The 19,498-nt window shown below is 43.5% G+C and overlaps 1 protein-coding gene across 8 annotated transcripts in view; it reads right to left on the bottom strand.

The window, feature by feature from the left end:
• CDC27 (cell division cycle 27) overlaps positions 1–18,169 on the bottom strand; it is a 54,864-nt gene extending 36,695 nt beyond the window's left edge. For 3 of the 8 annotated variants that reach the window (XR_007771515.1, XM_050935148.1, XM_050935152.1), the window contains exons 1-4: positions 17,985–18,165; positions 8,372–8,447; positions 3,646–3,793; positions 1,664–1,789 (exon numbers count right to left, since the gene is read on the bottom strand). Coding sequence is in view for 7 of the 8 variants with exons in the window: in XM_050935148.1 (XP_050791105.1) it covers positions 1,664–1,789; positions 3,646–3,793; positions 8,372–8,447; positions 17,985–18,011 (377 nt within the window). In the remaining variant the exon portion in view is untranslated. Of the gene's footprint in view, positions 1–1,663; positions 1,790–3,645; positions 3,794–8,371; positions 8,448–17,984 lie in introns of all 8 variants that reach the window. The other 5 variants (XM_050935155.1, XM_050935153.1, XM_050935154.1 and 2 more) reach the window with 4 other exon arrangements.
• Positions 18,170–19,498: the final 1,329 nt, after the last annotated feature.

Raw genomic sequence — 19,498 nt, 5'->3', positions numbered from 1 at the left:
ACAAGGCAGGGGAGTGACATCATTGTGGTTCTCCTCTGCCTCCCCACCCAAAGAGACACTGGGAAACACTGGAAAGAACTGAACTGGGGGGAGAAGAGTTGAGCCCAGGCTGGAAGGATGTCTAGCCTGTGAGTAATAATACCTGAAGTTTCAAGCTGCAGGCCAGTGCAGCTGGCTTTCAAGAACCTTTGCAATCTGCCTGAAACAACATTTAGGGTGAGAAATTACTATTTGTAGCCAATTTCTTTAGTGAATCAAGCTTAGTTTTGTTTTATTTGCTTAGTAAACTGCTTTGTTCTGTTTGCTCTCCCTTATAATCACTTAAAATCTGCCTTTTGTACTTAATGAATTTGTTTTATTATTAAACCCAGTTAGTGCAATTTCTAAGAAGTTGTGCATCTCTCTTCATTGAGGAAGAGGGCATACTTTTATGAGCTTGCGCTGTGCAGACTTTTCTATAAAGCGGAAGACAATATATCTTTGGGTCTGCACTCCAAGGGAGGTGGGCACCTTAGTGCTGGGGCAAGTCCCTTTAGCTCTGGGAAGACTCAGTTTATCTCAGTGTCTCTCTCTTTCTGCAGGTGGGTGCGGCCCTGCCTGAGTGTGTTCTGGAGGAGGCTTAAGAGCCTGGCTCAGCAAGACAGGTTAAAGAGGACCCACGCGGGCTTATTGGTATCTCAGTACATCAGGTGGCATCTTGAAGGAGGGCAACCTGTCACATTATGTTTAGAATATTTTACCCTTCTTTAATGCCTTTCATCAGAGGCTCTCAAAACACTTTACAAATACTAACCCTCCCAATGCACCTGTGAGGTATCCAGTAGTTTTATGGTCCTCTGTGAAACAAGTATCCGGTTAACATTTGCAATGGCTTTCTACTGTGTAAAGACTTGCTAAATACAAAGGTTGGGTTTTTTTTGTTTTTACTATTCCTTTTATTTTAATAAATGTATTGAAATCCTCCTTTGTGTCTATGGATGACGGACACTACCGGAGAGCGAAGCATTATTGTATAATCAAATTTAATATGTGTAGTTCTCCTGAAAAAAAATCATTAAAAGTTAATTGGATGAATTTTTTGGAAGAGAGAGCCTACAGAGAAGACAGCAATTCAATACAGAAATACTTGTGGAGGGTGGGCAGTAGTGATATATTGATCAACAGGTGGCCACCTGAAAACTTCCTCCAAAGAAGGCTAATATTTCTCCAACCAATAGGCCACATATTTTGGGGAGAATGAGCACCAAAAATAAATAAATCAATCTCAAAACAGGTTCCTGTATTGCCAATTTATTCACCATCCACAAAAAAATCCAAAACAAAAATAAAATAAGCCCACACACATTCCAAGAAACGTTAATGTGTATTTTCATGCAATTGGCAAACCACATGAGGGAGGCATCAGCCTTCCTCTATAGATTAGCATCATTTGGGTCTTGATCCTGCAATCTGCACTCTGAGCGAACACTTACATTTGCAGTCACAAAGGGGCTCCACAGGTATCTGCTCATGTAGATCAGATTGCAGGATTGTTGGGGATACGTAACCTGAGAGCAGTTGTGACCTGGGGGCTGTGCCAGAAATATTTTCATGGCTAAGAACTGCCTCAGCCAAATCAAAATCCATTATTCAATAACCATCATCATAAAAAAAGAAACCTTACCAGTATACATGTCCCAGTAATGAGAGGGTGAAGCATGCAGAGTCACCAAACTCTGTAACAACATCATCATGGCTTTTCTGCTTATTTAACACTCCAGCAGATAAGATCTGCTCCCCTTCTGCCAGCCTTATTAAAAAAAACAAAAAAGAGGCTTAAAGGGTTTATAAGGCTCACAACAATGGTGGTAGTCCAATATTCCTATACTGTAAACAAACACAAGATATGCTGTCAATACTAATAAATTCCAAATTGGGCACTCTCTTCCCTGACAAGAAGTCTCAAAATGTAGAGTATTGCACCCTCTGCTTTATAGAGACACCAACAGTTTAAGTGCAGAACACTTACTCTCTGAAAGTCAGATACCTTTAAAGGGGTGTCAAGGAAAACAAGTGGATTTGGCTTGGTCTCCCAGCTACAGTGTACCATGTCTGGTCTCTGGCAGCTCCATTCTTGGAATTTAACATGGGGCTGTCCAATGGACTTGGAATTTTGATGCCTTGCTTACTTACAAGGACAGAATGGGCAGGTGGAATCAAATGCCTGGCACAGTGTACTGCACATAGACGTAACAGTACAATCTATCATGGATTGGTTTGTGCAGTCCAAAAGCAGGGATTTTAACATCACCACAACTCTAATATTTTATTGAAAGGAAGGGACAGTACCTTTTTTTTTTTTTTGCATGTCAGGGAGAGAGGGGGTGGTCAGACTTGACAGTATCCCTTTGAGTTTGTCTGCACACCAACGATTGTACTGTTTTACCTAAACCAGTACAGTTTAAGTAATACAATCCCCCTAGTGCGAAGGCAGCTATGTTATTAAGATGCTTATTTCACTTCCTTTACAGGAATAAGCTATACCAGAATATAACTTTATACAGCTGTGATTGGCATGGAAGAAACAGAGCAAATCAGCTCACACTCGTCCCTTCCAAGAAGAGCATTAAACTGATTTCTATTTCAACAGAATATTTGGCAATCAGATGTTCCACTTTAACGTTTCTTGATACGATACCCGCTGTAGTAAAGTGGCACTATACTGAACAAAGCCAAAGTCTTAAATAAAAACAAAAAAGCAGTCATCATTGATTCCACCCCCATATTTACTTGCCCATTGCTGATGGGCAAGAGTTTTCCCCAGACCCCTCCACAAAACATCTTTCATGTAGCTTGGTTACACAATGTGGGTGGGATCCCAAGAGATGAGCTCGGTCCTTTGAAAAATATACTGTATGGTACAACCCAGGAAACAAATGTATCAAGTCAGCCTACTGATTGCACTACAACAGAAGATAAGCACGTTGGGTCTTTTGTCACATGTTGTGTCCCACATATGCCTCAGTAGTTTGAGGGGTCTGCCTAGACGTGAATGGGAAAGGGGACACAGAAGGCATTTACTTTCTCCCCAACAAAGTCTGTAGCCTTACCAGACTCCAGTCTCATCTTATTATAAAAATTAACTCTAAATGGGCTACATTCATCTGTGCAGAGAGCCAGCTCAAGGCCTATACAGCACTTATGTCCCACTCAATGTCTATTTTGAAGACTTAAGGGGTGCATAAGGCTTGGGTGAACTAAAGTTTCTATCTTCCATCTGCACCAACTTGGTGAACGGTAACAGATTTACTGTTTTAAGGGTTTTGGGGTTGGGGTTTTTTTTTTTTAAGTTCTAGATTCACTTTAGCAGCAGTTTAAGAAACGAGCTACAACAAACTAAGGTGGACGCACTGAAGAGCACAGTCCCAAACTGGTTTCAGAAGTGACTTTCCATACAAATTTCACAACTCCTTTGTAAAGCACTCAATACCTTTTAGCAGTTTCTGAAATATGGGCTATTGTTCTTTAGGTCCAAATTAGAAAGCAAAATTAATTCCACTTGTGATAATCCTGAGAGATGAAAGACCAGTGAATTATCAGCTTATGCAACACAGTTTCTTAAAAACCTACCAAAATACTGCAATATAATATAAATTGATGACTTACTTGCTGAGGTCGACACAACACTTTGCCAGCAGATATTTACATTGTGGAGTGGTACAGCTATGTCCCTTTAGGAGCCTGTATGCTTTATATGCCTTTCCTGAGCGGTAGTAACATGTTGCCAGCAAAAACAGTGCTTCCTCTGAGTGTACTAAACAAACAAAACAAAAAAGCTGTTATCCTTTGATCATTTAATATTTTTGTACAAGTGGTTGAACTCCATAGGACTGCTGGCAACAGGATGCACAAATAATGTGATTCCTGCTGTGAGGGGAAAAAACAGGACAGATTGAAGTAATCAAGTGTATTTCCTTTACTAGCCACAGCATTAGAAATTTCAGCTTCCCAAGATTTTGGAGCAATCATGGCTGCCCCATCTACTGCAGTGAATGAACACCAACCATTTTGGCCCCCACATCTAACAAATGATTCACTATCTTTCTTAACAAACGTACTTGCAGAAATAAAGTGAAACTGTCATTTCTAATGGAACAGAATTATTGCAACAGCTTCTTGAACATAGCAAATCAAGGATCAGGAAGGTAACTTCATCACAAAAGTACTTCAATAATATTTTGCCATCCATATCTAGATGTATCTTAAAACAAAGTGCACAATTTTTCCTATTATGGGGTGGGGAAAAGACTAGGTAGCTGGGTGGATTTCAATGGGACTTGGGAGCTTTTGAAAAATTTGACTTGGTGGTACTATTCTTTGGGTAAGGATTATACATCAACCCTTCAGTAAGTCAGACTGAGCTCACAACAGCCACTTTTAAACTCATTTTAGTATAGTTTTGGTGGTTGTGTGGAAAGGATCTTAAATTATATTTTCATTTCTGTCACAAAGTATTTACATTTTGCAAAAACTGGGGCTACGAAGAGAGGATCCAAAGAGACATGTATTTGTAATACGGAAGGGGACTAGGACTGACCGTTTTTAGAAGGATCATTTAGAACAGAGAGAACTTCAAGGATGTCAAGGCTTCACTTGCTATCAACTCAAAAAATGTTGATCTTAAAAGAAAATCTTTAGCAAGGTGGCATCTTTCCCTCCCCCAAGCTGGCTGATGCTGCTACCTCATTGTAAACCACTTGAACTAAGGACAGACTGACCAAAATAATCTGGAAACAATGCACCTTGTGAAGATCCAAAAAAGTTACCATGAAGTATTGAAAGCAGCAACAGCCGGACTGCCATTTATTTGATGTGCATATGCAACTTCGTTCTTAATATTAAAGAAAATTTAGGCAACAGATTAAAACAAAGATTTATTCGTTACTTTGTTTAAGAGAAAATAGGTATGAAATGGTAGGAAGTGAGGAAGGAGAAGGGCTTATAGGAGGTCATGGAGGAAAAAGCAGCATGAAAAGGAATGGAGCAGGAAATCTGAGTTGTCCTTAGACAAACGGACCAAGTTAAATAAGGAGATTGATTGTGCAGCTGAGTGCTATCTGCACAGGATCAGAGAGTCATACCAGGTTTGACTGCATTATACTGAAGGAACAGAAATCCAGATGAGTGTGTCTCTATTGCATTATGTTCTGCTGTGAGCTACACTCAGTTTCTGACAATCACTACAAAAGTTTTTCTCCTGCTGATAATAGCCCACCTTAATCGATTAGTCTTAGAGTTGGTATGGCAACTCCAATTTTTTTACGTTCTCTGTGTATATCTATCTTCCTACTGTATTTTCTACTCCATGCATCTGATGAAGTGTGCTTTAGCTCACAAAAGCTTATGCTCAAATAAATTGGTTAGTCTCTAAGGTGCCACAAGTACTTCTCTTTCTTTTTACTCAGGAGGAGTAAATAGGAGGAGTAGAAAGAACATTTTTCAGGACCACGGGGCCACCCAGAGGATTCAGGCGGCATGGGGTCTTTGGCGGCAGGGGGCCCCTGCCACCGAATTGCCCCAGAAGACCTGGCACTTCAGCAGCAGGTCCCAGGGTGGAAGGACCCCTCGCCGCAGCACTTCGGGGCACTTCAACGGTGGGAGGTCCTTCCGCTCTGGGACCCGCCGCTGAAGACCCAGAGTGGAAGAAGCTCCGGGGGCCTGGGCCCCGTGAGAGTTTTCCAGGGCCCTCAGAGCGAGTGAAGGATCCGGCTCCAGGGGCCCTCAAAAACACTCGTGGGGGCCCCTGCGGGGCCTGAGGCAAATTGCCCCATTTGCATCCCCCTCTCTGGGCAGCCCTGCAGGACCATGAGGGGAGGTAGCAAAAATTAAATTTCACATTTAAGCTGAGCAAGTAGTTTACAAAACTAGGACAGACAAGTGTGGTATGCACCTTGCCCTACGTATTTTAGGTGCTAATATTTTTTTCCAATCAAGTTTTAGGAAGTAGAGTTTTAGGCACAGGTCTCAGGTTACAAAGCAAGAACATCATTCCCATTCCTGCTTTCCAGCCAATTCAATACATTCACCATTTCAAACCCTTAGGAGGTTTCACTGCTCAATTTCACAGGTTTAAACAGTTACTGATCAGGTTATTGCCTATAACAAAGCTTCTCAAACTCCATTTTACATGTCTCAGTTTCATAACCCATGGATCTTTGCTTTTTAATTTAAACTGATTCTATTCAGAACAGAGGTTAAAGAATTATAGCCTAAGTCAGGCACACTTGTGAAGTGATACCACAAGTCCTCTTGAGTCTCAGGTACTCTTATCCTCCTTTTTCCACCACTGCAGAGTACTATAATTTATGTGGGGAAACTGAGGCCCTGAGAAATTAAGGTCCCATATTTCCATTAATTTTATGCATCCAATGTGAGTGGTCTAGGACCAATTTTTCCAGAGTACTTTGCATTATACAGTACTTTATATGTTCAAAGCACAACTCCTACTGCCTTCAGCTCTAGCTAGGAGTGCTCAGCCCTCCTGCAAATCAAACCCCAGAATATCAAGATGGGCACCCAGAAAATAAGGAATACAAAATTAACGATCACCTATAAAAAGTTTGATTTAAGTAACTTGCCCAGCATCTCACAGGAACTCTGTGGAAGCAGCAGGGATAGAATCCAGTTCTCCAGGGCAGAGTTCAACTACCTTAACTATGAGGCCATTCTTTCTCTTCCTGCAATCCCCTACCTCACTCTCTACAGACCTTTCAAATTCTGCAGCAAATGAAGCAGTGGTCCAACAAACAACAGCCTCCTTCACAACACAACGCTGATTCATTCCAGGACAGATATATCCTCTGCACTGAATGAGGCAGGGGTAATGTGGAAAAAAGTGTGAATTCATGTAACTAAAGACCGTTTCATAATATATACACACAAGCGGGCTAAACTAAGTTACACAGGCAACCTTAACTCTGGGATTTCCTGCCTTTTGAGTTCTTGACTTTGCAACCTTAATGTTCTTTTAACATTGTATTTGTGTGTAATATATGTAGCCGTATATTGAATAAACTACAGTATATGAGGAGATGAATAATGGGTGGATAGAGGAGAGAGAGAAGATACAGTCTGTAGATAAAGTTTTCAAAAGCACCTAACAGGACTTGGGCTCCTACTCACTTGACTTTTCAACTATATATGTAAACTGTGCATTTAAAGTAATCATATATGCACAGTTCTCAGCAAAGGAAAGGAACACTTAAGTAGAAGCCAGAAAGAAATGAGGCCCAAACAAGTCCCATTTTTTACAGAACTCAAAAAGTTTTAGTGCAAACGAGCTTGCTTTCTCGGCAAACTAATTATCCTTGAAATCCTTTCAGCAACTTTTTAAAAAGTTTTGTGTATAAATCAAAACAATTTAAAAATTATTAACTAATAAAATAATCACACACACTGGTTAGCCAAATTCAAATATTTAAGTTTGTTATGTAACAAGATACAGGCCAGCACATGTGTTTGTAGCAAAGTATTGTGCTGCTATGCTGCAGACCAAGACTCAAAAGAAATTTTTGGACAGCAGCTCCTTGATCCAGAGAAGTTTAAATACATGGCAAAAGCGTTATGTTTGAGCTCAGAGAAAGGGCATAAGCCAGAACACTCATTGTTTTTTGATGACCACTTTGTGTAGAAACATTGATTATGAAAGCCTCTATGTCCAGCAAGAGGTGAGAAGCTGCAATTGGAAACTGAATCTGGGCTAGACAAAAATAGCATAGTGATCCAAGAATAAAAAAAAAAAAAGGTATGTAAATACAGAGAGTTTCAGCCAGAAGCAAGCTTGGCAAATAAAGGTCCTGAAGGTACTTCACTTTTTTTTTTTTTTAATAAAGAAAAGTAAGGTTTCAAGTTGGTGTCACTACAGAAGTATTTGTCAAAGAAGCCATTCTGAAGGGGCACCATCTACCTGAAATACATTCAGTTAAATTAAAAGTAGTTTCATGTACCATATCTACCCTGCCAAACAAACAGAGATTTTTTAAAGTCACATTTTTAAAAAAGTTGCTCCTATCTCTATATGAAAGACCCACACAAACATGGTAAACTAATATACCACAGGGGAGAACAGTGAAACCCAGAGTAGTCCAGGGTATACAGCAAATTGAAATGATGGAAAAACAATTGTTTTTCCCTCTACTCTTATAGTAAGTTTAGGTAATACCTGATATTGTTACAAGTAACATCTGATTTTTATCTTGGCTGTGTCTCTTCAATTGCAGGGAAGTTTTTAGAATAGAAAGAAATAAACCTTTATTATCCAAGTGAAAAAGAACAGAAGCCTTAAATATCCTAAGCAAACAAACCATTAATTCAATATTAGCGAGGTACATACCTTCTGCATATAGTCTTTCTGCCAGAAACACTGCATCTCGATAAGCATAATGATTAAGTGCTTGCCATATAGCAGCCTGTAGAAGAGAAAAATATATTTTCTGATGCGTGTAAATGGATACATATGATTCAAAATTCACAGGGAAAACCTTTTTTTTAAAATCCATATTAATCGCAGGAAATACCAAGGACCAGCATCCATTGCCAAAGGCCCAGCAAAATTAATTAAATTGCCTAGTAAATGTTCAATATTGAAAGGCTACACAATATTAAAAACCTTAAGAATAATTTTAAAATGACTGCCTGAGAGAGAGATGCATATAAGGGATGGGTCCATAGTACAGACTTCACTATCTTTTAAAGCCATGTAAAGAGGCCTAATGTTCTAACTTGGCACAAGATTTCTCTAAGATTAGGGACACAACTGTCATGTCCTTCCACCCGCCTTACCCCCAGTGTCTGTTGCTGTAATGTACACTTGTTTATGAACCAGATCCAGCTCTCACTAAAGTCAAGTGGAGTCTTTTCCATGGGTGAGTGGAAGTGGGACTGTGATCTATATATGATTGAATATTGCTGTAAGAAGTTACTACCAAAAATTATATATCTAAAGCAAAGGATAAGAACATACTCAGGAGCCTATAATGACACTGAGTAATCTAAATTTGTTTTTCTGTTTGCAGCTCATATATTAAATTAATAAATATTGAGCAAAGAAAGTTAATCTGTACCTACTACATATTAATCAAGTTATAAATAAACCAGTGCAATTCTGTGGGTTTTTACCAACAGCTGATTACCACCAACTACTCTGAGACAGCTTAGAGATCATGCCAATGGCAACATCAAACACTGTATGATTGCTAACTATCAACTGCACATGATAGCAGAATGGCATTTTCTGTGAGGGTACAGCTGCACACATTCCACAGTGAGCCAAGATGAACATGATCCATTGTTAGGTGGTGTGTGAAAAACAATGTCTTACTTCCATTGATTGGAGCGCTGAGATTCTATATAGGAATGCACAAACTGCAGTGAGATGTCTAGGGAATAGCACATACCACAAAGATTGCACTTATACATTTGAACACAGACTGAGTAGTTTGTTCATCTATTGCTGAACAGTCACACAGTTATCATCCCTAGACCTTATCATTACCATTAGTTCTTTGGGTTTTTGTTATTTTATTTTTTAAGTTAGTAATATCAGAGATCAGAATACCTCAAGTGATTAGTAATTTTCCTATTTAAAAATGAAATATCAGTTTACTTTTATTTAACCTGGTGAAAAACATTAGTGGAATTTTAGAACACTTAGTGGAGGAAAACTGTGCCATTTTCTTGAAGAGTTGTGTTTTGAGCCACTCTCAGTGCCAGTTTTGTTTGTGCTGCATGCCTCCACTAACCTGGTTGAGAGAGACTAAGCCAGAACAGCCTGGAAATAAGTTCTAAACATTTTTAGTTTTACCCAAGTTAAAACTGATTTCCCTTCTAATTTCGGAGCATCATATGTGCATGCAAAGGGCAGTTCAGATGTGACATTAATAGTGTTACTCAGGTTGCTGCCACTACTTAAATGATGCATTTACTGTGCCAGAGATGGAAAGGTCCTCCAGCTGTCCTCTCAACAGGTAGGCCAGGACTACAGTTCAGAGCTTTGTTGGCATAGCTACGTCAGTCAGGGCTGACATTGCTGACACTGGATGGGGAGGGCCAGGGCGAAGGTGGCACAAAACATTTTCTGTCTCAGGTGCTTCGCTGGCTGGTTCTTGCTCATAAGCTCAGGGTCTAACTGATTATCATGTGTGGAGTCAGGAAGTAATTTTCTCCCCAAGGTCACTGCCAATCTGACCTGTTTTTTTTTTTTTTGGCCTTCCTCTGTAGTGTATGGGAGCAGGTCTAGATAATCCTGGCAAGTGATATTTATTACATAATTATTTCCCTGCCACTGCAGGGGCCTCAGGCACTTGTGCACCTTCTTTGCCTGTGGCACATAAATGGAGTCGCCTCTGGACTATAATAGTTTGGTCTAATTTCAGTTGCTGGGTTTAGCGTGCGGGTATTGGGTGGTGTTGGTGACCTGTGCTATATAAATGGCTAGACTAGATGATCAGGTAGTCCCATCTGCCTTTAAACTCTACAACTCTAATAGGCACCACTATAGTGTCATGTTATTAACCATAGGGAATCTATATACAGCCTGCACAGTAGAGTTTTGAATAACACTGTAGATTATTATACAGGAAATTTCTATACGAGATCACTAACCTTTCACCTGTAGATGCCTCCAATACAGTTAAAACTCAACAATTTTTAAATACCTGTGAAAGCCATTTTTGACTGAGTCTCTTGGTTTGATTGATATACTGCAAGTACAGTATTTTTCAGTTTAAAAGCCCAGTTCACAATAATATTGCTGTGTATCCAAGAGAAGTTTAGTCACAAAGTTTGCCTGAAGCGATCATCTTCAATTTTATCCTGAACCAGTTCAAATTTTGTTTTGCACCTTTCAGGAGGCACAGCACAGAAGGCACAACCCAGAGACCTTCAAGTCACCTCTGCACCTTTCAGATTGTGCACGAGGCAGGTGTGGCCCCTTGCATAAATTAGAGCCACACCAGAGTTCCATTTTCCTCCTGTTATCTGTCGTGCCTCCTCCTTTATTCAATCAAATTCCTGTATCTGAATGACAACAGGTCATATCCATTTAGACCTTGGGCTTTTAAAACAGCATGCATACCTTTGATGCTAAATAACTGATTATAGAAGAGAGTTTTAAGTCAGTATACTTCTGGCAACCTGCTCTTGTTTGAGGCCTGGTCCACACTACACAGTTAAATCGATTTAAACAGCATTAAATCGATTTAACTCTGTACCCGTCCACACTACAAGGCACTTTAAATCGATTTTAAGGGCTCTTAAAATCGATTTCTGTACTCCTCCGCAACGAGAGGAGTAACCCTAAAATCGATATTACTATATCGATTTAGGGTTAGTGTGGACGGAAATCGAAGTTATTGGTCTCATTCCTTTAATGTAGCTACCCAGAGTGCATCGCTCCGGAAATCGATGGTAGCCTAGGACCATGGACGCACACCACCGAATTAATGTGCCCTAGTGTGGACGCATAAAATCGATTTTATAATATCGGTTTTATAAAACCGGTTTTAGTAATTTCGATTTTATGCTGTAGTGTAGACGTAGCCTGAGAGTTATAACCTTGCCCGAGTCTGGCATAGGCCGTAAGCAAGTGACTTTTGGTTGTGTTACAGTTATGTCACATCTGCATTATAAAATGGATACCACAAACTGGTTCAGCCAATCACCACTGCTGGTTAGAGGCCCAGGATTGGGACAGCAGGCCTGTAGAGTGTGTTACTAGAGCTCATACTCTATAATGACAGTCATTCTGTAATCAAAAAGAAACAAGTTTTATGGCCCGAATCCATTAATGGAGGACAGTCAGATTGGTGACTCACATGTTGCTCTACAGATCAGTGTAAGAGAGGAAAAGAACCACCATGCTACAACACAGTAGGTTTTACAAAACAAATTTAACTGGTCTTGGGCCTCAGACTGCCAACAAGAGTGAGCAATAATTGTGATGATAGTTCACCTTGCAGAAACAAAGCAAGGAAACTGTAACACGGTCATTGAACATATTAAGGCAGTTGTAACCAAGACTAATGCAACAATTAAGCATGCCCAAACTGCAGCAGTGCCTCACAGAACCATTTTGGTGCTTCCCCCTGCAGCACACCTGACAATTGTGGTTGTATCAGTGCATTCTAAGAGACACAAAGCACCAATTCACAGGGCACTGAACTGTTGCTGCAAGCAGGTGCTTTGAGGTATTTACTCAATAAAAGCTACTCCATTCGCTTTAGAACTGGCTGACCTAGTGCAGCTGAACTGTTTGTGGTTTCTCATTTACAATGGGGACAGGCCTTTTTAGGTGGCACCTGTTCATCCAGACCAGAAGTAGAGATCTCACCACTGTGGTTGCAACCAACATTTAAATGATTCAGACAGCGGATCTGCACGGACAGAGGGCATGATACAAGGGTTGCAGGTTCAAAGTGTTCCATCCAATAGTTTATTGTAACACTTTCCCATAGAGTAGACCAGGGGTTCTCAAACTTCATTGCACCGTGACCCCTTTTTGACAACAAAAATTACTGTATGACCCTAAGGCCTTGGCTACACTGGCGCTTTACAGCGCTGCAACTTTCTTGCTCAGGGGTGTGAAAAAAAACACACCCCTGAGCCCAGCAAGTTACAGCACTGCAAAGCGCCAGCGTAAACACTGCCCCAGCGCTGTAGGCTAATCCCCACGGTGAGGTGGAGTACCTGCAGCACTGGGAGAGCTCTCTCCCAGCGCTGCCGCTACGACCACACTCGCACTTCAAAGCGCTGCCGCGGGAGCGCTCCCGCAGCAGCGCTGTACGGCTGTAAGTGTAGCCATACCCTAAGAAGTGGGACTGAAGCCTGAGCCCACCCAAGCCCTGCCGCCCTGGGTGGGAGGACCAAGGCCAAAGCCCAAGCCACAATGCCTCAGGCAAGGGTCCAAAGCCGAAGGCCAAGTGCTTCAGCCCCAGTCTGGGGGAGGTTTCTGTAAATCTGAGCCCCACCACCCACACCTGAAGCCCTCAGGCTCTGGCCTGGCCGGTAGGGCTCCAGCTTCAGCCCCAGGCCCCAGCAAGTCTAATGCCAACCCGGTGACACCATTAAAACAAGGCTGTGACACACTTTGGGGTCCCGACCCAGTTTGAGAACTGTTGGAATAGACAGAGCCCAAGAGCTTGTTCACATTCTTCTCTCTTCTTACTCACAACTGTTATAAATCTCAGAGAAGAACTCCAAAACTATCATATCAGCGGCTGTGCAGTGAGAAAGCTTCTTCAAGGAAAAGACAAATGCTTTTTCATCCAGGGGAAAGTATATGAAGACTTCTCATGCCAAGCCTACCTTTCCACCCAGAAAAGCTTATTCAGCATCTGAATGTTGCACAACAGCTAAACCAAATATCTAGGCAAAGGGGCCAGGGGGCTCTGCATGATGCGCACTACCTGAATCTGCAGGCACCGCCCCCACAGCTCCCATTGGCCGCAGTTCCTGGCCATTGGAAGCTGTGGAGCCAGCGCTGGGGGCAGCATGCGGAGCTCCTCTGATCATTGCTTCCTGGAGCCAGCTGGACTTTTAACAGCCTGGCAACTCTAGATTCCCCCCACAGCAAGGCAAGCTGGTGCTTTTGGCTGCAACACTGCAGAGGGATGCTGAGGACTGGGGCTTCCAGCTCATGGTGTGGAGACTTGCCGCGGGTCAGATGAAATGAAGCAGCAGGCCAGATCCAGCCTGCAAGACATAGCCTTTAAGATGGGTGGGGAACCTATGTCAAAAGCACTGTACTCATTTCAACAAGAAGAGCTTGTCCACATTACTGATGCCATGACCAGTGTAGACAAGGATTTTTTTTCCTTTTAAGAAAGGCCATTATAGACTACCCCCAGCCTGAAAAAATCAGTCTAAAATTAAATGAAAACCATGGTTTCATAGCATGGCTCTTGGAGGTAGGGAAGCAGCCTTACTGGCCAGGGAACCTTTGTAAATGATAACTGTACATGGTTGTTCCTATCATGTTATCAGTCACAATATTACTCCTGGGGGAAGTCTGCACCAAAATATTAAAAATTCTGTGCACAATATTTTAAAATTCTGCAGAATTCTGCATTTTTTGTCAAAATAAAGCAACATAATCCAGCTAGTTTCAATTATTTTGGTAATTTATTTAAAATACAATTCAATGGACGGAGAATGGGAGCGGGGAACACTGGAGGAAATCACCAACCCCCCGTCTAATAGTAATGTAGCTAGTATTGACTTTCTTAAGTATTAGTCAACACATATATGCAGCCATATGCTCAATGTTACATCATAGGCAACTGAAGAGCAAGTGAGGGCTGCGGACTCAAACCACAATTTATACTGGCTATTGACCATCTCCAATAAAGTTAGCAGAAAACAGTTCATGGAGCACATTTTGATAGGAAATTTTTTCAGTCCAAAAATTTAGACCAGTTCTAATCACTAAAGCACCATAAGCATTTATAATGCCATACTGTCCTTTAAACCACTCTGAGAATGGAAAGGAGCCTTACAAATTTTACACCTGTTTTATACTCATGGGGGAATTCACTATGAACAATGGGAACAATTCACTAAGCAGGCAGGCTGCTACATTCTCCTCTGCCTGAGGGAACAGAGTCTGCCCCATGCCTATTTCTTCAGAAATACCCTGATGATTTATGTCTCTACCGGCTGTTCTGGGTGCCCAAACCAACCTGTCTGCACTGGCAGGTAGTGGGCGCATGACTGCTCTTGCAGCTTCCCTTTGCTTCCCCATCAGAAGTCATTTTTCTGTGGGTAAGCAAAGAAATCTGCAGAGGCCATGAATTCTGCGCAAGTGCAGTGACACAGAATTTCCCCAGGAGTACAATGTGAACATGGCCTTGGAAAGTGTCCATCATTAGATCTGGTCATGGCAGTCAATACCAGCTATTCAATCTGATGAAAACACAAGGAACTGAAGCATCCAAGCAAACTTAAGAGCTGTGTTGCTGAAACGAAAGGTTTTTAGAGATGAAAATTAATATGCACCTGTGTTATACAACAACACATGGAATATATAGCTTAATTCAGAATTGAAATTTGGAAGTTTTAACTGACATCATTTGGAGGTATAAAATGGTACGTTGTCTATTTACGACAAGATTCTGCCACCTTTACTCACTGCAAGTAGAATGTCAAGATCAGGCCCTCAAACTGGAAGTTCTTCAAGGCAGGCATTTGTTTTTAAAATGCTACATATACAAATGAAACCACTACAGAGCCCTGTGAGGATTGTAAAAGTACCAGTTTTTCAAATTAAAAAAATATAATCATTTGCTTTTTCAAGGTAAGGAAGGGATAGATTAGGGGGAGTGAAAGATCTCTCGAATGACCATCAACATGTGCTGTACAAAGGTACATAAAAAAAAAAATCTGTTTTTACACATACTAGTCGCTTGTAATGTTGATGAGTCGGAAATGATGCCTACTCTTACAGAACATATGCAAGAAGAATGGGATAACTGGGGAAAGAAAAAATACCAGGAGTCCAGCCAAGCAACGAACACATAATCCAACAGCGTCATTTAAATCTGTACTGCAAAAGACAGTCTGAATGTCATAGGCTTATTACATTAGTGTCAGAATGCACCATAATCCTGTGGTTTTACTGCATTTATTACAACTGTCAGAATCACTGCACCATTGCTGTTTTACTTTTAAGAACTGTGATTACAGATGACTAAAGTAGACTTCTGTGAGATCACCAATGGAGGACAGTAACTAGGAACCTAAACAAAGGCTGCATTGAAAATGGCACTATTAGGATCTGCAATTCACACCAGTGCAACTCAGCTGGTGGTAGCAATGGTGGAGGCTGTAACTTAATCAGAATTCATATTTTTCCAACCTTGTATTATAGGCACAGTTCAAGTGTTGGATGACAATCTCCGTCATTGCTGCCACCAGTAGGGCTGAGATAGTGGCAAATCATGAGTCCGACATGTACAAGTGTAGACATAATGACTGTGCATTGATGTTGCACTACCATATCAGCCTCTTTGGATAGCAAAAAAGAAGAAATCTGGTACTTCATCAAGTACACAGAATCCAAGTAGGTTTGTCTGATAATAAAAGCCGACTGTCATCAACAGCTCTCCCAAGTTAGAGAAGATGACATTAAAAGTGTCTGTCCATTTTACAAACCAAATAATATACCTCAGATAAAATACTCCACATCTCTGCCGTGGAAATTTCAGGATAGTAAATGTTTTCCACCTGGTTAGCCATAATTAGGACAGCAGAAAAGATGCTGATTACACGCACTTGTAAAAATGTTAGATCTTGTTTGCTGTCATCCACTATGTCAGCGGGTGTTTGCTTCCTTTCCACACAGAAGCCTACACTAGTCAGTTTTTACTAGAATTCCCAACTGTTGCTACCACCTGTCGAGCTCCAGAGATGGCAGCAGTGGGGAGAGTATTACTGGAAAAAGAGGTCCAGGCTGCTAGAAGTGTTTTTAGCACATTGTCTAGAGCTGTTCAGAGCAGACCTAAAGAATTTGGTGTAAAGAACACAAACTCCTTTTCTACAAGAATAGCACCACCATTGCTACCACCTTGTTTAGACCAAGTCAATGGAGTAGGTGTTGTGTCCCCCACAAACAGCTACATCTTTTTTCCTTTTTGTGAGAAAAGGAAATAAAATAAATTACTGATACTTTCGTTGTGCTCAATATTGTTATTATGAATAACTGTATAGTATGTTAAGCATCTTCCCAGTGTGGGAGGTGGGAAAGGTTTATAAATTAACGGAAAAAAGACATGTTTTACAAGCAGCTATTCAAGACCTTTTAAACCCTATGTCCCGATTTATTCAGAGGTCTGGTGGAAGGGAAAGGGGAGAAGATAACATGGGAAAGATTGAAGTGGGAGGGAACATTAAAAGGATGGCTAAGGCAAGTTAGATATGGTAAAGAGTGAAGGATGGATAACTTCTGAGAGGGCATCACATCTGGAAAGACAGATTAAGATAAGAAGGGAAAATATACTGGAAAAACAGTTAAATTTTTTTGTTTTTTTTTTTAATCTAAATTATTCCCTCCTCTGGGTCTCTGAGGCATCCCATCTCTTTTAGAGTGCAAGTTCCTTGGGACAAGAAATGTCCTTCATCTGTGTGTAATTCACAGAATGGAGAACATTTAAAAAGTAAAACAGCAGATGTGGAGGATGGCTGAAACATGAAAGGAGGAATCAAGGGGTTTCATAAGGGGTCAGGGCGGAGCAGTGGAGATGGGAGAGGTCCCTCTTAGAAGTGGACTAGTCACTATTATGCTGGCCAATACCAACTCCCTGTTTCCTTGTGCACCCCCCACACCCATCTGTCTGTATCCATCTGTTGTCTATCATCTTATGCTCAGATTGTAAACCTCTTGGGGCAGGGATTATCTTTCTGTCCTGTGTATGTACAGCACCTAGCACAGTGGGAGGGTCCCAATTCCCGCTTAGGGCTCACAAGGGCAATACAAACAGTAATGATAATAGGGCTGCGATGGGAGGAGGAGAGTCCCCTGGGATGGAGACCAGTAACTGGCAGTGGTGGGCCCCCCCTGGAAGGGAACAGATAGAGATCTGAGGGGAGCCTGCCCTGGAAGTGGGGAGTGTGGGGGGGGCTCTCTGGGCGGGGTGTGGACACCGAGGGGAGGGGTCTACCTGGATCCGTAGGGGCCCATCTCAGGGGAAGGGGTGGTCTCAAATCGCGGGGGGGAGGGTCCCACTCTAGGGCAGGGGTCGGGGCAGGTGGGCCCCGCTGCAGGGGGCGAGGGCCCCATCAGGCTCCTGCCTTCTAGGAGCGGCCCCGGGGGTCCCACCTCCGAGCGGGCTGGGGCACCGCCGGCGGGGGACGCGGAGCGGGCCCGCCTGGCCGGGGTGGGTCCGGCCTGGGAGACACCGGGCCCCGCTAGGCCGGGCCGAGGCCTCGGTGCGGCTGCGGCTCCGGCTCGGTACCTGGACGGGTTCCTGCAGCACCGTCATCCTGTCCCCTCAGCGCCCGCAGCGGGGCGGGCCCAGGCTCCGCCTCAGTCCGTGTCCTGGTCCCGGCGGCGGCGGCGGCTCGGCCCGGCCCCTGCTCATTTAAACTCACAGCGACCGTTACCGGGGCAGGCACCAGGGAGGGAAGGAAGGAGGCCGGCCAGGCGCCGAGTCCCGCCGAGCGGGGACGGAAACACCCGAGGGGAGGCGGAAATAGCCGAATGGGGACGGAAATACCCGAGGGCGGAGCGGGCAGCCGCCGAGCGGAGACAGAGCGCCGAACGGATACGGAAACACCCGAGTAGCCGCCTTGGGGCCCGAGCTGACGGAGATAGCCGAGCGAGACCCGAGCGCTCCCTGCGGCACAGCCAGAGCTGTGAAGACAGCTAGGGTCTCGGGCGGCTGCGGCTGCGGCTGCTCTGCCCATCCCTGCTGGTTTGCCTCTCCCGGCCCGATCTCTCCTCTTCTGCTTCCTTTCCCTTCCTCTTCCTCTCTTTCCCTTTCACTCTCCTCCACTGCTTCCCCTTCCTTCTCCTCTCCTTCCCCCTTCCCTCTGTTTCCCCTTTCCTTCCTCTCTTGCCCTTTCACTCTCCCCTTCTCTTCTTCCTCCTCCCCTCCCCTCCCCCTCTTCCTCCTCTCCTTCCTCTCTTCTTCTTCCTCCTCCTCCTCCTCTTCTTCCCCTCCTCCTCTTTCTCCTCTCCTTCCCTCTCCTCCTCTCTTTCCCCTCCCGCTCTTCACTCTCCTCCTCCTCTTCTTCCTCCTCCTCCTCTCCTTCCCCTCCCCCTCTCCTTCCCCTTTCCTTCTTCTCTTTCCCTTTCACTCTCCTCCTCTGCTTCTCCTCCCTTCTCCTCTCCTCCCCCTTCCCTCTCCTTCCTCTCTTTCCCATTCACTCTCCCCTTCCCCTCCCCCTCTTCCTCCTCTCTTTCCCCTCTTCTTCCTCCTTCTCTCCCTCTCCTCCTCCTCTCCTTCCCCTCCAGTTCTTCACTCTCCTCCTCATCTTCTTCCTCCTCCTCTTCTTCCCCTCCCCCTCTTCCTCCTCCCTTCTCCTCTCCTTTCCTCTTCTTCCTCCATTCTCCTCTCCTTACCCTCCCCCTCTTCCTCCTCTCTTTCCCCTCTTCTTCCTCCTTCTCCTCTCCCTCTCCTCCTCCTCTCTTTCCCTCTCCTCCTCTCCTTCCCCTCCCGCTCTTCACTCTCCTCCTCCTCTTCTTCCTCCTCTTCTTCCCCTCCCCCTCTTCCTCCTCCCTTCTCCTCTCCTTTCCTCTTCTTCCTCCATTCTCCTCTCCTTACCTTCCCCCTCTTCCTCCCCTCCTTCTCTGCTTCCTCCACCTCTTCCTCCTCTCCTTCCCTCTTTTTCTTTCTGAGGAATATAGGTAGCAGCATGACCTTTTTCTATGCAGCAGCAGCGGCCTCTGGTGGCCATTGGAACCTGGTCCATTACTGAATCCTCTCGAGTCTGAAAATGTCTCATTCCCCCTGGTCCTGCCCTCGAG

Source organism: Gopherus flavomarginatus, chromosome 25, assembly GCF_025201925.1.
Source record: "Gopherus flavomarginatus isolate rGopFla2 chromosome 25, rGopFla2.mat.asm, whole genome shotgun sequence".
NCBI classification, from domain to species: Eukaryota; Metazoa; Chordata; order Testudines; family Testudinidae; genus Gopherus; species Gopherus flavomarginatus.
Note: the sequence above shows the minus strand (reverse complement) of the source record. Positions and strands in the feature narration are given on the sequence as shown.